Source organism: Aspergillus vadensis, assembly GCF_003184925.1.
Source record: "Aspergillus vadensis CBS 113365 unplaced genomic scaffold BO88scaffold_28, whole genome shotgun sequence".
In the NCBI taxonomy this organism is placed as follows: domain Eukaryota; kingdom Fungi; phylum Ascomycota; class Eurotiomycetes; order Eurotiales; family Aspergillaceae; genus Aspergillus; species Aspergillus vadensis.
Window position 1 is genome coordinate 200,953 of NW_020292066.1, and position 15,512 is coordinate 216,464.

Here is a 15,512-nt window from a genome sequence, read left to right on the forward strand (position 1 = left end):
CGTGCGACGACGTAGAGCTACGCTCGGTGACGATCCAGCCAGATGGCTTCTACCGTCAACTCAGTGCCGGCTGCCAACAGTGCGTCTGGCAATGCCGTGAATCCTCAGAACCCCGGTACTAGACCTTCCTTGAGATCCAGTGCTAGTACAAAGGCCTCGGAGGGCGGCCGGCGTCAATCCGGTAGTCCTCTCGAGAGCGGGCAGAGGTACGTTGCGAGGTCAACATGTTATGCCTCATCCCTCCCAGCTCCTTTCGACTCGTTTGCTTCCATTGCCCTTTCCTCACCGCTTGTCCCCTCACGAAAAAATGGCCGTTTGCTCTGTTACCATCCCCCCTCCCTCTAAACCTTGTTCAGGACGGGTCTCTTCCTGTCAATGCCCTCCGTGGCTCTCGGGTCTTCTGGACGACTATTTGGCGTCATTGTGTCTTTGCCTCTTCATCTTTCTCACCCCGTGTTCTTGTTCTACCACCAGTCTCGTGCCTGATGAAAGGGCACTATCGTTGATCTCATGCTCTTTGCTGATAGCCACGACATTGTATTGCGCATTAGCTAATCCACCTCTTTCTTGATGATAGACGCAGTAACTCCACCAAAGCTTGGTCTCACGGCGCAAACCCGATCACACAGCGGGCCTCGTACTCACAGCAGAACGGCAACATGTCTCACAAACAGTCCGCCTCTCCTCGACCGACTCCGAAAGAGTCAAACACCCCCGATAACCACGCAAATGACCGTCTCGTTTTCTTGTTTGCTAGCTTCATTGTAAGCTCAGTGTTCCAGACCCGGCATGTGTCGACGTGAAAGGCTTACGGTTCTCAGGGTTTGAATGCTACGATTACCACAAGAAATGGGGATAAGTACACGGGAATTTTTTCGTCCTCGACGTTGGAGCCTAGCGACTGTTCGTTCGTACTCAAGATGGTGCAAAGGCCCACCAAGGCGGATCAGAACAAAGCGAATGGAGTTAGTGATGTCTCAAGCCCGTATATAGGGTCAGCGCCGGATCATAGCATGTCCTTCGATGTCAAGGATGTGGTCGACATTTCGGTCCCGAACGTCACCCCGGCCGATGTTACAGCAAAGAGCGCGAACGGTAAGTCACCGGGCTAGCTTGATAACATTGATGGCCACTTTGAAATCCTAACAAAGTATCAGGGACTCCTGTAGGTTTCAAAACGGATACTGACATCTCCGGAAATCTTGCGATTCGCGAGCGGACCCTCAAGCGCTGGGAACCTGCCGCCGATACGGACGTTGACCTCTCACTCGAAAGCGCGCACAATTCAACTGGATGGGACCAATTCGAAGCAAACGCCAGGCTCTTCGGTGCTACCAGCAGTTACGATGAGAACATCTACACCACTAGAATCGATCGGTCGGACCCTACCTATAAACAGAAGGAAGCAGATGCTGCTCGAATTGCTCGTGAAATAGAAGGCGCCACTACCGACAATGCACATGTTCGTGAGGAAAGAGGGCAGGTATCGGCAGATGATCATGATGAGGAAGCTAAATACAGCGGTGTCCGCCGTGATGAGAGGAATTTCCCGCCGCTTGTTTCGGGCCAGCCAAATAAGTACACTCCACCAGCACGCAGGCAAAACGCCGCTCAATCTGCCATGGCCTCGGGAGCTCCCGCAAGCTCTCTCAAACAGGTTCCTAGTGCCCCGAAAGAGGCTGTTGCCGCCGGACCGCCCAAGGAGAATGGGCAGGCCCAGGCTCAGCCTGCACCGTCCAGTATAACAGCAAGCTCTGCTGCCGATACGGAACAAAAGCCTGCCTTGTCCAAGACCACATCTGGTGCCCCGGCTCCCGCAAATGCTACTTCGAATGTGGAGGCCGAGGTGCTCGACTCTTTCCGACAATTCGCCCACAGTGAAAAGGCGAAGTTGCAAGAACGCCGTCGTAACCAGGCTTCGTATGATCGAACCATTAAGTTGAACGAACTTATGAAGTTTTCCAAGAACTTCAAGCTGGCAACGCCAGTGCCCAAGGATTTGGTACCCATCCTAGCTAAAGACCCGCACAAGCAGGAAGAGATCATCCAAAGAGCTCAGCAGCACGCTGAGGAGAAGGTTGTGACCAAGTCCCCAGCAAGCACTGACTCGAAGCCCGCTGCTCGCCCATCTGGAAACGCTCGCCAGGAGAGTGGAACTATGCCGCCTCCTGCGCAGTCTGACCGCCAGAACTATCCTCGGGGTCGTCAAATGTTTCCCCCAACCGGTCCGCATGCTGGACCGGGTGGGCGGCTGCCGCAGCAGCCCGTGCACCAGGGCCGTCAAGCCACTGGCATGCTCGGCCATCGTCTAGCAGATAACATACAGCAGCGAAAGGGAGCCGCGATGGGAACTGTTCCCGCTCCCTTGCCTATCAATGAAGTTCGCATTCCTCCAACTGGCCCAGCTGGCGAGCAGCCTGCTGTTACTAGCCCGAATAAGGTGCAGACACCAACCTCGTCCGTCTCGACCAAGTTCAACGTGAGGGCCCTGGAGTTTAAGCCAAACCCCGCCGCAAGTACCTTTACACCCGGTGCTTCGTCCACCTCCTCTCCTTTTACCCGAGGACGCTCCGTCTCACGGACCACTAGCCCCTCGTTGTTCTTCGGGGCTAAGAAGCCAAGACCAATTTCTGAGAGGCCGTCCCTTAATGATCAGTTCAACCCCATTAAGCGCATGAAGAAGGAAAATGCGGAGTCAAATGAGAAGGGGTTCGCCTTCAATGGAGGCATCCCGCCTGCTTACCGGACTCCCCCTACTTGGGATGCCGCTCCCGGAAACGAAGAAAAGACATACCTGGAAATGTTCAAGCCGCCTGCTTCGGTGCCAGCTATCTCTCCCCAGAGCCGCTCTGCGTCCAATCCCCAGATGCCTCCGCCGCAGATGCCGTTCCAGTTCCCACAGAACACTCCCGGCATGCCTCCCACCACTGGTCCACCACACGGGCCTCATCTGCACCCTCAGCAGCATCATAATTCCGGGCCCCCACACTTTGACGATCCCCACCGCATGCAGATGTCTGCCTCGACCTCGCAAGTGTTCCCATCCCCCAGGTTACAGCACGGTTACCCGTCCCCCATGGCGCCACATGCACAGCTTGCATTTGGCCAAGCCATGCCACAGTTCTATGTCAGCCAGGCCGGCACTCAACCTGGACATATGAGACATTACCCGGGCGGTCCTCAATTCGTCAACCCCCAACCAACCATGGGCGCTCCAATGATGGTTCAACAGCCGTCTAGCGGACCATACATGGGTGTTCCTCAAGGCGTGGCCCCCTATACACCCCAGATGCAGATGTATTCCCCAAATCCTAGCCACGCGTATCCCCAACATGTGCCACCGCCCCAGCCTCACAGTGGCTATCCCAGTCCCAGTCGGGGTGCTCCCATGATGATGCACCAGAATTCTCAGCCGGGTCAGCCCCCCCAACCGGTGATGTTCATGTCCCCTGGGCAGCATGGCCAGCCCGTGTATCCGACGCAGCAGCCTACTCACAGTATGTTATAACGAAGCCAGAAGACCGTTGTGGGGTTAGGTAGCTAACTAGCATAGTGCCCCCAGTCCGCGGCAATTACCCTCAGCAGCAGCCCCATTTCCAGTCTAGTCCCCACCAAATACACCATTACCCACCCCACCAGCATCGGACACCGAGTAGCGGTTACAACCAAATGCCGCAGATGCCTCCTCAAATGCCTGCTCAACCCCCGTCTACTGTCGCATCTGGACCTCAACCGCAAGAGGCAGCAGATGAAGTGAAATGAACCATCCCCCGCTTGACAAGCGTGAGACGCCATATCGCTGGCTTAGCGACCTGACCCAAAACACCGCCGTTCCTCTTTGGAAATTCAGGCTTCACTTGGATGTGAACTCCAGTTGTTCACCGTTGGCGACTCAAATCGTCTCGCGTCGACCAACAACCTCACTATGTTTACCAAAGCTATCTGTACATTGTACGTATGCGCTGCGCTATGTGCACCGGAAGACTTATAGTGTTCCCGGTTGGCGGGTTGCGATTCCCTGCTGGTAAGCTTTCCTTAGTGCCCTCGATGGGTCGGTACGTGCTAACAAAAGCCAGGCGAGGTGGCAGCTTCGTGTGAAGTATTGCAGTCAGATCAGGTGTGTATAGGAGTATAGCCATGGGCTATAAGTTGAGAGACCTCTGGGGATTGGTGTGTCGGCAAATAGTTCGGCATCCGATGGCCTTGTTGCCATCCTATGCAGGCCTATACTATACGGCTTCTTGGAAGTGATTTACGGAAGCCAACGAAGGGATTCCACTACGATAACTTTCCAAGTTACTGGGGTACTCATTGCTATATGCCAATGATGTTCTGGGATTTATCTTTTTTTCTTTTTCTTTTTTCCTTTCTTCGTCTTGCATGTCTTTTGCGTTGCCATCTCTACCCATGGGGAATCGAACCGGAGGAAGAGGGGAGTTCTGATGGACAGCGACGGGTGGAAGAGGCCATAGCGAGTGGTATAGGAGACACGTTGCACAGTACGGGGGTGAGTTGTCGGGATGACATTGAGATGATATGAGGGGAAGTGTTCTAGGGCGACTTGTTTTACGCATTTTGACGGGGATGAATGACATCAATATAATCGAGCTTGATGCCTCTTGTAGACAGGACTCAGTAACGTAGCAATTACGCAGGAGCTGCCAGTCAGCACGACGGAAGTAAATAGTTGCAGGGCCTAACTAGGATAACAAAATTCCAACAACAAGCATGAAGTAGTGAAAGAGCATTCTCCTCAGGTCTTTTCAGTTTCTTATTTGGTCATCATCCAACCAAGAAAGACGCCGCCACCGCGGTACTCTACCCTTCAACCCAAAGCCCAACCACCAGCCAAAACACCCAGATTCCACCACCCCCGAGCCCATCACAAAACCACAGTTTGATCCCTGCTTCACCCTACCCATCCCCCCCATCCCGCAAATCTCCCATTCGGCAGTTAACTCAAAGAAAAAAGAATGTACGCCGCAGCCATTAGTTTCTGAAATTCCTCATGGAGAAAAGCGGACCAGAAACCCCAAATTGCGGCTTGGAAAACAAAAGAAAGTGAATGTTTCGTTGTACACATGTGTCTCCAAGGTAAAAAAAAAGCAACGTCGTGAGCCTCTCGACCAGAACCTTTATGCCTTTAACAAGAACTTGTGCCTGCCTTTGTTGAATGAAGAGAAGAGCGAGGATGAAAAGTAATGGAATTGGGTAGCTGCGAGGAGATGTCCCCATGATGTTTGCGATGGGAGGGTATTCGGGGAAAAGGGATTCTTTTTGTTGGATTGCTCGTGCTGGGAGTGTTGGTTGGGTTGGAAGGTGAGCACACAGCGGGGGAGTTGAAACGACGCTTTCGTATGGGTTTCGCGGTCTGACCTTTTACCAGGTGATCATCATTGGAGAATGGGTTGTCTCTTGTGGTTTGAGGAGGGAGGGAGGTGAGGGATTGGGGGGAAGGATTGTCTGTGACTAGAAGTGAATCGGGTCTGGGACGGGGGGAGGAGTCAAGTAGGAAGTTATGGGACGTGCCTTGTGTTAGCTCAGCTCGATGTGAAGGGTTAGTTGGAGGTGAGTATTGGTTGTTGATGGTAAGAGCGAAGAGAGCATCATTGTGTTATTAGTGTCGTTGCTGCTATCATTCAGCAGACGCGTCTGTCGTGGGAGATAGATATAGAAACAGGAGAGCGTGTGTGTATGTGTTAAAGCTAAAGAGAAAGAAAGTCAAGCTCCGGCGATAAAATGGGGAGCTTTCCCACAAAAAGCCCCTAAACCCGATTGGGGGCGGGGTACCACGGGCAGCGCCAAAGGGGACAAATCCGTTGTATTATTCCCATGTCCCCGATCTCTCTCTCCCTGTTGAACTTGGGGGCCGTTGAATCTCTTTCGTTCTGTCTTGGACTAGAGATCGGTCGCATACGTGTCGTTTCTCTAAAGCTTTCTTTCTTTCTTTCTTTTATACGCTTATATACCCTCCCCTTCTTCCTCTCTCCCCGCCGAAGACGTTCCTCCACTATCGCCGCTGCGGTGGTAGTTATCTTTAAAGACCAGCTAGTAGTTAATTTAGCTGCCCCCTCCGCGAGAACACCCACAACTGTCCGCACCGCCCACACCAGCCATGGATTTTCTCAAATCTGCCGTCGCATCGGCGATCGCAAAGGGTAGTTCATTTCCTTACTCGCTCGGAGACAGAGTCGATCTCTCCGACTCGATCTGGACGCTACACAATGCTACGAAACGGGTATGAGATGTCATGCGGGCCCGCGGAATCAAAACCCCCCATGGGGCTAATGCGATTGCTGATCGGCGCTTGGTACGTATAGGAAGACGGTTCGCCCTGCAGCGTCTTTACCTTCGATATTGCTTCCAATAAGTCCCGTCTACCGTTGGCGAAGAATGCGGTGCGCAAGTCCCGGACGCTGAGACATCCCGGGGTGATTAAGGTCTTGGATACGATAGAGGTAATTGGACACACGATAGTTCGTGTATCATGTTTTATGGATGGAACGGCTGACGGATTATAGACGGAAGCTAGCCTTTATATTGTCACCGAGCGAGTCGTGCCCCTTTCGTGGCATGTTAAGCGGAGGAGTCTGAGCGAGGAGACGTCCAAATGGGGGTTGTATACTGTGGCGGTATGTTCGGGTTATGGTGGTTGTGGTTGCGATTGTGATTGTTCTGACGTATGCGGTTCTACAGTCTACGCTCAAGTTCATCAACGGAGACGCGGCCTCTGTTCATGGTGTTGTCAGGGCCTCATCGGTATTCACAAGCGAGAGTGGGGAATGGAAGCTGGGCGGTTTCGATATTCTGAGTTCAATGAACGATGAGAATGCGGTCATTTATGTCGGTTTATCGTCGATTACATTACGGAAATGCGGTTACTGACAGCGCCTTGCAGACATACGGTAGTCTCGTTCCTGACGCGGCTCGATTCACACCTCCGGAGGTCGTCAAGAGCGGATGGGACACGATCAAACGGAACCCGCTGACTGCGATTGATTCTTACGGGCTTGGAATACTAGTTTACGAGGTCTACAATGGCAACTTCACTGGCGGGGACCAGGTGGGCAAGACGACGAACATCCCGCCCAGTATGCATCAGAGCTATAAACGCCTGTGCACGGCAAATCCCAAACTGCGCCTGAGCCCTGCCCACTTTGTTGAGCAGGGGAAGAAGAGCGGCGGCTTCTTCGAAACCCCACTTATCCGGTTGACGGACGATATTGAGAGTTTAGGGCTCAAGAACGATGCGGAGCGAGAGGAGTTTGTCAAGTGAGTCAATGTCTCGTTAGAAACAGGCTGCAACTAGTGGATGCTGACTGGAGTAGTGAGCTTGATGAGCTGTCCGACGACTTCCCTGAGGAGTTTTTCAAGATGAAGGTGCTTCCAGAATTGCTAAAGTCGGTTGAGTTTGGCGGAGGCGGCCCCAAGGTACTGGGGGCTATTCTGAAGATCGGGGCGAAGTTATCCCAGGAAGAGTTCAACTCGAGACTTACGCCAGTCGTTGTCCGACTCTTTGGAAACCCGGATCGAGCGCTGCGGGTCTGCTTGCTCGATAACCTCCCGGTGATGATCGACAACCTACCTCAAAAGATCGTCAATGACAAGATCTTCCCTCAGATTGTTAGTATCAACAATCCCCGGCAGGGCTCGATGCTAATTTCATGTGCTATAGACCTCCGGCTTCACCGACGCCGCCCCCGTCGTCCGAGAGCAGACGGTCAAGGCTGTTTTGCCAATTATCAACAAGCTCAGCGACCGTGTCATCAACGGTGATCTGCTCAAGTTCCTCGCCCGTACTGCCAACGATGAGCAGCCGGGAATTCGTACAAATACCACTATCTGCTTGGGCAAGATAGCGAAGAACCTCGGACAGGGCGTGAGTGGCTCTTCCCAGAAAGCATCATACGCAACGCTGACCCGTTACAGTCGAGGTCCAAGGTCCTTATTGCGGCCTTCACCAGGTCTCTTCGGGATCCCTTCGTCCACGCCCGGAGCGCTGGTCTGCTCGCTCTCGGAGCGACGCTGGAGTTCTTCACCGAGGAAGACTGCGCGACAAAAGTGCTTCCGGCTATCTGCCCTTCCCTTCTGGATAAGGAAAAGTAAGAACATTCACTTTCTCTCATGGCTCGGGTCTAATGCTTCATATAGGATGGTCAGAGACCAGGCGAATAAGACACTCGACTTGTATCTCCAGCGTATCCGGAAGTACGGCAGCACAATGGCAGACACGGTAATTCCTCCGGCAGCCAGTGCAGATCCGACAAAGGATACAGCCCGTATCGGCACATCTAACGACAAGTCATGGGCTGGATGGGCGATTTCCTCGTTCACCAATAAGCTCACGGCGGCCAATGGCGAAATCGAACCCACCGCCAACGGTGTTAAACCGGTCGAGCCTGAACCGGCTCGTCCAGCTTCTGTTCCCCGCCCAACGAGGGCGTCATCATCGGTGCAGAAAGAGACACTACGGCCTGCAACTCAGACTCTGAATCGGTCCATGTCAGAGCAACCACCAACTTTGGCTAAAGAAGAGGATGATGCAGGAGATGTCTACGACGCGTGGGGTGCAATGGACGATGATGAAGACGAGCAGCAAGTAGAGGAGGACCCCTTCAGTGCGACAGCAACTAGCAGTCCAACAGTTTCTGCTCCTGCACCTGCCCCTGCACCTAAAGCAGCCCCCGTTCCGTACGATGATGGCGGCGAGCCGGACTTTGCGGGTTGGCTGGCCGCCCAGTCCAAGTCAAAGAAGCCATTGCCAAAGGGATTGAATAAATCCAGTCCCACCTCGGTATCACGGCCATCTAGCCGCAGTAGCACGGCTAAGCCCAGGACCGTTGTCGCACCAGCAAAAAAGATTGACACGACACCTAAAGACACTGAGGAGGACGACGGTTGGGGAGACGCTTGGGATTAGCAGTATAGATCCTTAATACCCGCATCTTTCTGTTCATCAGGGTACATATTCCCTTGCACTATACCGTGATTATATTTCTCATCTTGCGACATATCCAAGGCATCAAGGCAGGGGAGTTTGGGCGCCATGCAGTATATAGTCTGGTTAATTGCTTGTTTTGTTGCTGCTGCATATGAGTTGCGATAGGATAGAATCAATCATTGCAGACATGGTCACATACAATTTGATTGACATTTTATAAATCTGGGGCAGTCCACTAGAAGTAAACATGAAACGCCGGGTAGCGGTAGGGGGGGAGCACCGTTGAACAAATCGATAGTTGAGTGGAGGAGAGAGTAATATTACTAGTCAGTCTGGCTTGAAGATCGACTCGATAAGGCGGAGGGGTGGCGCCAATCAAGCGCCGGCTGCCCCGTGATCACATCCGCCGCTGATCCTCCGCCGCCCGAGACACTTCCAAGTCATCTTGTCTCTCCCTCCACCTGCCGGCCATCCCGTTCTCTGGCCTTTTGAATTTCCGATCGTCTTACTCAAGAGTAGGACTCAACTCTCCTACGTCTGCCGTGCGGTTCGCTCGCTCGCCCCTGCAGTGCCAGGGCTGATTATCGTACTCAGAATCTAGATAATCCTGCTGCCTTCCAGCGTCTCCGTACCTGAGTGTGTCCGGGAAGGCTGGTGGGTGTTGCATATCTTCCCATGCGCGATGGATGACGGGTTACGAACCTGAAGGTCAACTCGGTCCGTGATTTTGATTTCACACTTTTACAACAATATCTGTCCTTGCTACAATGGAATCCGACGAAGCTCCTCCTCCGCCATACTCTGCGGTCGACCCGTTACTCGCACAAGCAAACAGCCGAAATGCCGCTGCAACTGCGGAAGTGAATCGTGTCCTGCTACGTCTGCGTGGGGGGGAGACAACCCTAGGCACCTCGCCCTCAAGTCCTGCGTCCAGCTCCGCCAGTCATGATTTTCCAGCATCCTCCGCCAGCTTGCCTACCCACTTTACATCTGCTGCGGAGTACTTCGTGGAGCGACCGCCTCCGACTTCAAGCCGTCAGGGGGACATTGTGGAACATTGTGTAACGATCTTTCCGCGCAGCCAATCGAAGGATATCCGGCGTCGACCTCGTTGTTGGACCGCGCAGAAGACGGAAGACATCACCCAGCAGGACTGGGACGTTTTCCTGAGATACTTGTTTCCACCGCATTTGGGTCTAGCGTCTACTTCGGCACAACTGCCCCGTCAAGTGAGAGCAGAGATTCAGCGTGATCGTAAGGATCGGCCCCAGGAGACGGATGAAGAACGCAAGAGACGGATTGCTGCCGTGATAATGGAGTGGAACCAATATTTCTTCGAACCCCGCTCGGCTCGTGTCGTATATGTCTACGTGATGGACCCTCAGAGTGCGCCGCGATCATCTTTGTGTCCTAAGTGTTGGCCGGCTGCTACAACGCGAGAGAATCGAGTCGCCCAGGCGTCCGACGCTGGTCGAGGTCGCTTGCAACAGTCGCCTGTGACACCAACAGCTGCTGAGCAGCCTGGTGCGCCTCCAGTCAGTGCTGTTTATACACCAGGGCCATATGCCTACCCACAATATCCTACCCCTCCTACACCTTACGCGCCTTATGGGCATCCTGCGCCATACAGCCCTGCTGTGTATCCGCCTCATCCTGCATACCATTACCCTCCTCCACCTCCACCGCCGCCGCCGCCCGGTCACTACCCTCCTCAGCCTCCATGGGGCTGGACTGCTCCCCCTTATGGGGTTCCTTACCAGGATCCAAGCATGTCAAAGGGAGGAGGACCCTTAGATTGGATAGCGTCGTTGGCCTCGCAGGCCCAGAAGTATGGAGAGCGCTTTACTGAGCAAGCACAACATTATGGAAGGCAGGTGGAGGAACAGGCTCTTGCTCACAGTCGCTGGATCGAGGAGCAGGCCGGACTTCAGGGACGAAAGGTGGAGGATGCCTTCACAGGCTTTGTCAGTCCTTCTCGTGATGATTGGATCGCGAACCAACCCCCTAAGCCAGGGTACGTACAGAATAGCACTACGCATACACCTACGGCCACGACTACGGCTACGGCTACGGCTACGACAGCTGCGCCTCAACGCGCTACTCCAGCTCAACCTGAACGGACTCGCCGGGCTTCAATCGACTCGGAGGCATCCGACTTGTCTTTCTCTTCGATTGATTCCTTGTCAACAACGTCCGAGCTCAGCGCCTCTGATCTGGCCACTGTCCGCGCGCAGCTTTTGTCACTGAACGACCATCACGACCGGGAGTTGTACGAAGCCGCCGTGGGTCTGCGGCGTCAGCTTGACGTTCTTCAGCAGTCGCGACGCCAGAACCGTACATCTGGACGAAGCGGCTGGCGTCACGGCTGGAGGCGATGGGACTCGCCAAGCGAGCAGCACCAGAAGCAGTCAGATAAGCGAGCGGTCAAAGAAGAGACTCGGGCCACGCGGAAAGCATTTCGAGATGTATTGCGTCGAGCGCGAGAAGAGCAACGCGAGAAGCGGCGGCTCAAACGCACCCGCCGGCGTCAGGAGCAGCGAGCGCGTGAGGTGCAGAGGGATGGTGCTGAGATGCCACTCGAGCAGCACATGCAGCGATTGGAGCTTGACACTAATCGGGAGAGCCGCTCAACTGTACAGTCTTTCACCTCCATTCCATCCCCGGCGCGGTCCCTGGCCGAATCGGATAGTGAAATCAGTTCTATCAGCACACCGAGCACATCAAGTAACGAAAAGATGCCGGTCAAGGGGAAGAGTGAGAAGTCGGCAATCGAAAGGAAGCCGTGCAAAGAAGCAGAGAAGTCATATGAGAAAGACAAGAAGGGCACCGATCAATATAATCGGGGAGCGTCACGGCGCAATTAGTGGGCCATGGCCAGGACATTATCATTTGAATTACTTTATGGGACGATGCATGATCATAGCGGTGTTTATATTCATGGAAGAGACTGGACTTGGGATTCTCTTATGTATTTATTACTTTCTTTATCATACCGGCGTCAACCCGGGGTACAGTGTGGTCATTAGCATGCATTTTCAACATGAATCTAGAACCATGCACCAACATACCAATACCAATACCGATCAAGATCTACCAAAAACCGTCGTATAACATCTATTTTATACAAGAAAGACAACCCCACTCTTTTCCCCCGAACCTAGAACCTTTTTGTCAAAGAGAATAAAAGAGAGGACTACTAAGAAGAAGAAGCCTGCGCCTCATTCTTCTCAACCAAATCCCCAACTCCCAACCCACGCCCAACCTTCACCTTAACCATCTTCTCAGTACTTTCCTTCTCCTCCTTCTTCCCCAACTCACCCACCTCATCACCCTCATCCGCATCCTTCTCATCTTTCTCCGCCCGCTCGCGATCCTTCCGCTCAATCTCCGCCCAATTGATAAACATGCCCGACAGATCCATGCGCATCGCATACGCATCCTCCCCATCCGCATAGTACTTGCTCTCCACACTATCGACCTGGAATCCGAGGGTATCGCGGTAAAGGTGCAGCGCGGCTTTGTTGGATACGCGCACGTGCAGAGACACGTATTGTGCGCGGTGGCATTCGGCCATTGCGCGTTCTATCAACACCATCCCCAGAATGATTAGCATGCGTTTTTTTTTTCCCACAAACATTCACAAACAACCAAAACGAAATAGAATAAAAGCAGGTGGGGAAAGGGGGGGGGATAAACGTACGAGACATCCTCATCAACCTCTCCGCAATCCCCAAACGTCTATGCGTCCTCATCACAGAAATACTCGTGATATGTCCATGCGGCACCCCATCCGTCGGCTCCTCCTCCATCTTCGCCAACACGTACCCCACTACCTTGGGGTATTGTTCTGCGGCGCTGCCGGCTCCTTGTCCTCCATTCTCCGTGGTGGTGGTATACTTGCTGTAGCCGTTCTTGGGCCGCACCACGGCCACGAAGGATAGTTGGGGCCAGGTCAGTGCATGGTACAAATAGTATTTTAGAAAGTAGTTCTCGGGGAGGTTCGTGATGTTGCAGGTTTGGATCGAGGGTAGGAGGTCGATGTAGGAGGGGTAGCTGCTGAGGGGGAGGATGTCGACCATTTTGGTTGGATTGGGTATATCCCGGAGGAGGGGGGATTGGTTGGTATCGGAGGTGGGATTTGGTGTGGGGGGTTGAGGTTCAGGGTTGTGAATTGGCCCCCGGGTGTGGATTGAGTAGCTTGTTGTAGTAGTAGTCTACTGTGTAAAGTGTGGTGATGATATTGAGTGCGGAGTTGGTTTGGTGGTGGTGGTGGTCAGCTGAGTGGGCGCTAGCTGGTTTGGGTTAGGGGCATCGGAGTTACTACTTTGTCGACGGAGTATATTGGGAGCTATTGATGCAGCTACATAGGGCTAAAGAAACCTGTTCATGAATTTAGTTTAACCACTAGGTTCAATTCTAACTGTACAGTCGTGAGTCATAATATAAGTGTATCCATCAACTCCAAACTCCCACTATATACGCTCGGAGCAACACTAAAATATCGATGCCATATACTGCACTCCCGCAATCAGAAGCAGCGTACTCATCACACTCACCCCAGGCATCACGCTCGTCGCTGCAGATGCTGCGCCGCAGCATTTCCCATCCCAGGTTACGTTGTTCATCTCGGCGGCCACCGCGAACACGGACCCGTTGAAGTTGCCGTAATTGTAGTAATCCACCAGAAGGAAGTTAGGCGGCCGGTCCCACATAGCTATGAGGTAAAGAGGTTAGCATGTTACACAGACCACAGTCAGCTGTTACTTACCCGTGCAGTTGCGTGCCATCTTTCCGAGACTACCGTAGCCGGAGACCGCGTTGGTCTGGTTGAGTGAGGCAGTGTTGGGGATCAGCAGACTGATGCTGGCAATGTTGATGTCGAGGTTCAGGTTGTGGTTAGCCATGTACATCCGGTCTTTGGCGTCCTGCGTGGACAGGTCCGGCGGCCGCTGCTCTGTGCAAGGGAAGGCTGCGTCCGTGGGCGAAAACGGCGTCTCCCACATCTGCGAAAACTCATCCATGAGCCACGGGTAGGCCGTCTGATTGGCCTGGTAGTCCATGAAGACAACGGCTCGCTTGCCAGACAGAATCATACTGGACATCGTAGGCCAATCATCTAGCGCCATTGGGATCTTTGAGGGTGTAAACACATAGTCCATGAGACCAGAGTTCTGGATAGGACCTGTGAAGTTGCCGGGGTCTACATAGTCATAATTGCCTATCATGATGGTGACCACGTCATATGGATGGGTTTTGACCCATTTCGTGACAGTTGTCAGGTAGTCTTCCAATGGTCCCATGTTCAAAAGATCGCAGCTGGTGTGACAGAGGTAGAGGGTGTTGTTGACCAGGTGTGTTTGGAATTGCACTGTCCAGGGTGTCAGCAAAATACCATCCATGGGCTAAGCTTTGTCGATCGGACAACTTACGCATCCGTATGCCATCATCCAGCTGAGCGGTAACGTCCAACGCCTGGTTGGCTGCCGCATTGCCTGGCTTGACAAACGGGCTGTTGTGGGCAGCAACCATGGTGATGTTGGAGTACTTTCGCGCGCAAAACTCCGCGTGGCCATTGCAAGGCTGTGTGTTGACGACTGGGGTCGACGATGCAGTGGACGTCGCTGTTGTAGTAGCGTTGGTGCCATTGACTCCGCCAGTCTGGCCGCCCACCAGCAATGTGAGAGATTGAGACGAGGAAGTCACCGTCGTGGTGAAATTCCCGGATGCTGTTGTAGAGTTGGAGGTGGTTGTCGCGGAGTGCGCCCCGGTGCTCGTGACGGTATGTCCATTGTCGAGGGTCATAGTCGTAGTGTAGGAGAGGTAGTGACCTGTGGGCAGCGTCGCTTCACTGATGGACGAAGTGACGGTCCCCTCGAGAGTCAGGCCGCCATTGTTGCCGGTCGTCGTCGTCGTGGTGCTATCATCTTGTGCCAGAGAAGGCCAAACGCCCACTGCCAGGAGCGGCAGTAGGTGAGCGATCAACCGCATGACAAGAGGTGGTCTGGAGTCAAGAGGCCGGTCTGTGGAGGCTCGGAGGTTTTGGATATATATACAGCGGTGAATCTGTCCGAAGAGGACCACACGATGCGATCAGATGCACCAGATGGAGCACCAGATGGATCAGGACCCTGAAGAAGCAGAATAATCACCGGGCGCGGAATGATGTCTTACGATGAAGTCAACCATGGATGCTGGGCTGGTAAGGTATTTTTAGGTAGGTATGGTTGGTAACAGGTATTGTTACCACGCAGGGTTTCCCGCCTTCAGGGTACTGGCTTACTTTAGGGGGGCCGATCCCGGCAGCCATTGGTTGCCACCCCCCTGACTGTCCGCCCCGCTGTCCCGGAGAGGAAAGCTCCAAGCTGGCCAGCAGCCGATCTTAGCCTGGCTTTCACTGGCAGATCGCCCGCATGGAAAATCCTCCCAGTCCTTCCGGCCAATTATATTATCTGCTCAGCCCAGGCAGCCAGAATTGAAAAAGACACCAAGAGTGGGGCCCACCTGTCGATGACGTTGTTTGAGCCAGTCTTGGCCAAACAGTTACTGACAGAACAGATAGATTTGTTGCCGA

At 53.5% G+C, this 15,512-nt stretch overlaps 6 protein-coding genes across 6 annotated transcripts; 4 read left to right on the top strand and 2 right to left on the bottom strand.

Annotated features, from left to right (window-relative positions):
* Nucleotides 1-659: 659 nt before the first annotated feature.
* On the top strand, nucleotides 660-3,762 carry BO88DRAFT_419092 (putative PAB1 binding protein (Pbp1); the record flags this gene model as incomplete). Its single annotated transcript, XM_025708377.1, has 4 exons — nucleotides 660-764; nucleotides 822-1,095; nucleotides 1,158-3,497; nucleotides 3,554-3,762. 4 exons carry the CDS (start codon nucleotides 660-662, stop codon nucleotides 3,760-3,762), a joined length of 2,928 nt encoding a protein of 975 aa, XP_025558596.1.
* A 205-nt stretch (nucleotides 3,763-3,967) lies between these two features.
* BO88DRAFT_153301 (uncharacterized protein) lies at nucleotides 3,968-4,637 on the top strand. The gene is made up of 2 exons (XM_025701534.1): nucleotides 3,968-4,024; nucleotides 4,082-4,637. The coding sequence occupies exon 2, from the start codon at nucleotides 4,217-4,219 to the stop codon at nucleotides 4,538-4,540; it is 324 nt and encodes a 107-aa protein (XP_025558597.1). The 5' UTR covers nucleotides 3,968-4,024; nucleotides 4,082-4,216; the 3' UTR covers nucleotides 4,541-4,637.
* Nucleotides 4,638-6,115: 1,478 nt separating this feature from the next.
* On the top strand, nucleotides 6,116-9,143 carry BO88DRAFT_396534 (COPI-interacting protein CEX1; the record flags this gene model as incomplete). The annotated part of the gene is made up of 9 exons (XM_025705244.1): nucleotides 6,116-6,238; nucleotides 6,321-6,458; nucleotides 6,522-6,632; nucleotides 6,697-6,843; nucleotides 6,899-7,272; nucleotides 7,329-7,623; nucleotides 7,676-7,879; nucleotides 7,930-8,102; nucleotides 8,152-9,143. 9 exons carry the CDS (start codon nucleotides 6,116-6,118, stop codon nucleotides 8,918-8,920), a joined length of 2,334 nt encoding a protein of 777 aa, XP_025558598.1. The 3' UTR covers nucleotides 8,921-9,143.
* Nucleotides 9,144-9,404: 261 nt separating this feature from the next.
* BO88DRAFT_408117 (uncharacterized protein) lies at nucleotides 9,405-12,250 on the top strand. The gene has a single exon (XM_025707625.1). It carries the CDS (start codon nucleotides 9,709-9,711, stop codon nucleotides 11,803-11,805), a length of 2,097 nt encoding a protein of 698 aa, XP_025558599.1. The 5' UTR covers nucleotides 9,405-9,708; the 3' UTR covers nucleotides 11,806-12,250.
* On the bottom strand, nucleotides 11,972-13,360 carry BO88DRAFT_153542 (peptide alpha-N-acetyltransferase complex A subunit ARD1). The gene is made up of 2 exons (XM_025701536.1): nucleotides 12,642-13,360; nucleotides 11,972-12,523 (listed from the first exon to the last, which is right to left on the bottom strand). Exons 1-2 carry the CDS (start codon nucleotides 13,018-13,020, stop codon nucleotides 12,138-12,140), a joined length of 765 nt encoding a protein of 254 aa, XP_025558600.1. The 5' UTR covers nucleotides 13,021-13,360; the 3' UTR covers nucleotides 11,972-12,137.
* On the bottom strand, nucleotides 13,361-15,155 carry BO88DRAFT_153541 (PLC-like phosphodiesterase). Its single transcript, XM_025701535.1, has 2 exons — nucleotides 14,371-15,155; nucleotides 13,361-14,309 (listed from the first exon to the last, which is right to left on the bottom strand). The coding sequence occupies exons 1-2, from the start codon at nucleotides 14,927-14,929 to the stop codon at nucleotides 13,702-13,704; spliced, it is 1,167 nt and encodes a 388-aa protein (XP_025558601.1). The 5' UTR covers nucleotides 14,930-15,155; the 3' UTR covers nucleotides 13,361-13,701.
* Nucleotides 15,156-15,512: the final 357 nt, after the last annotated feature.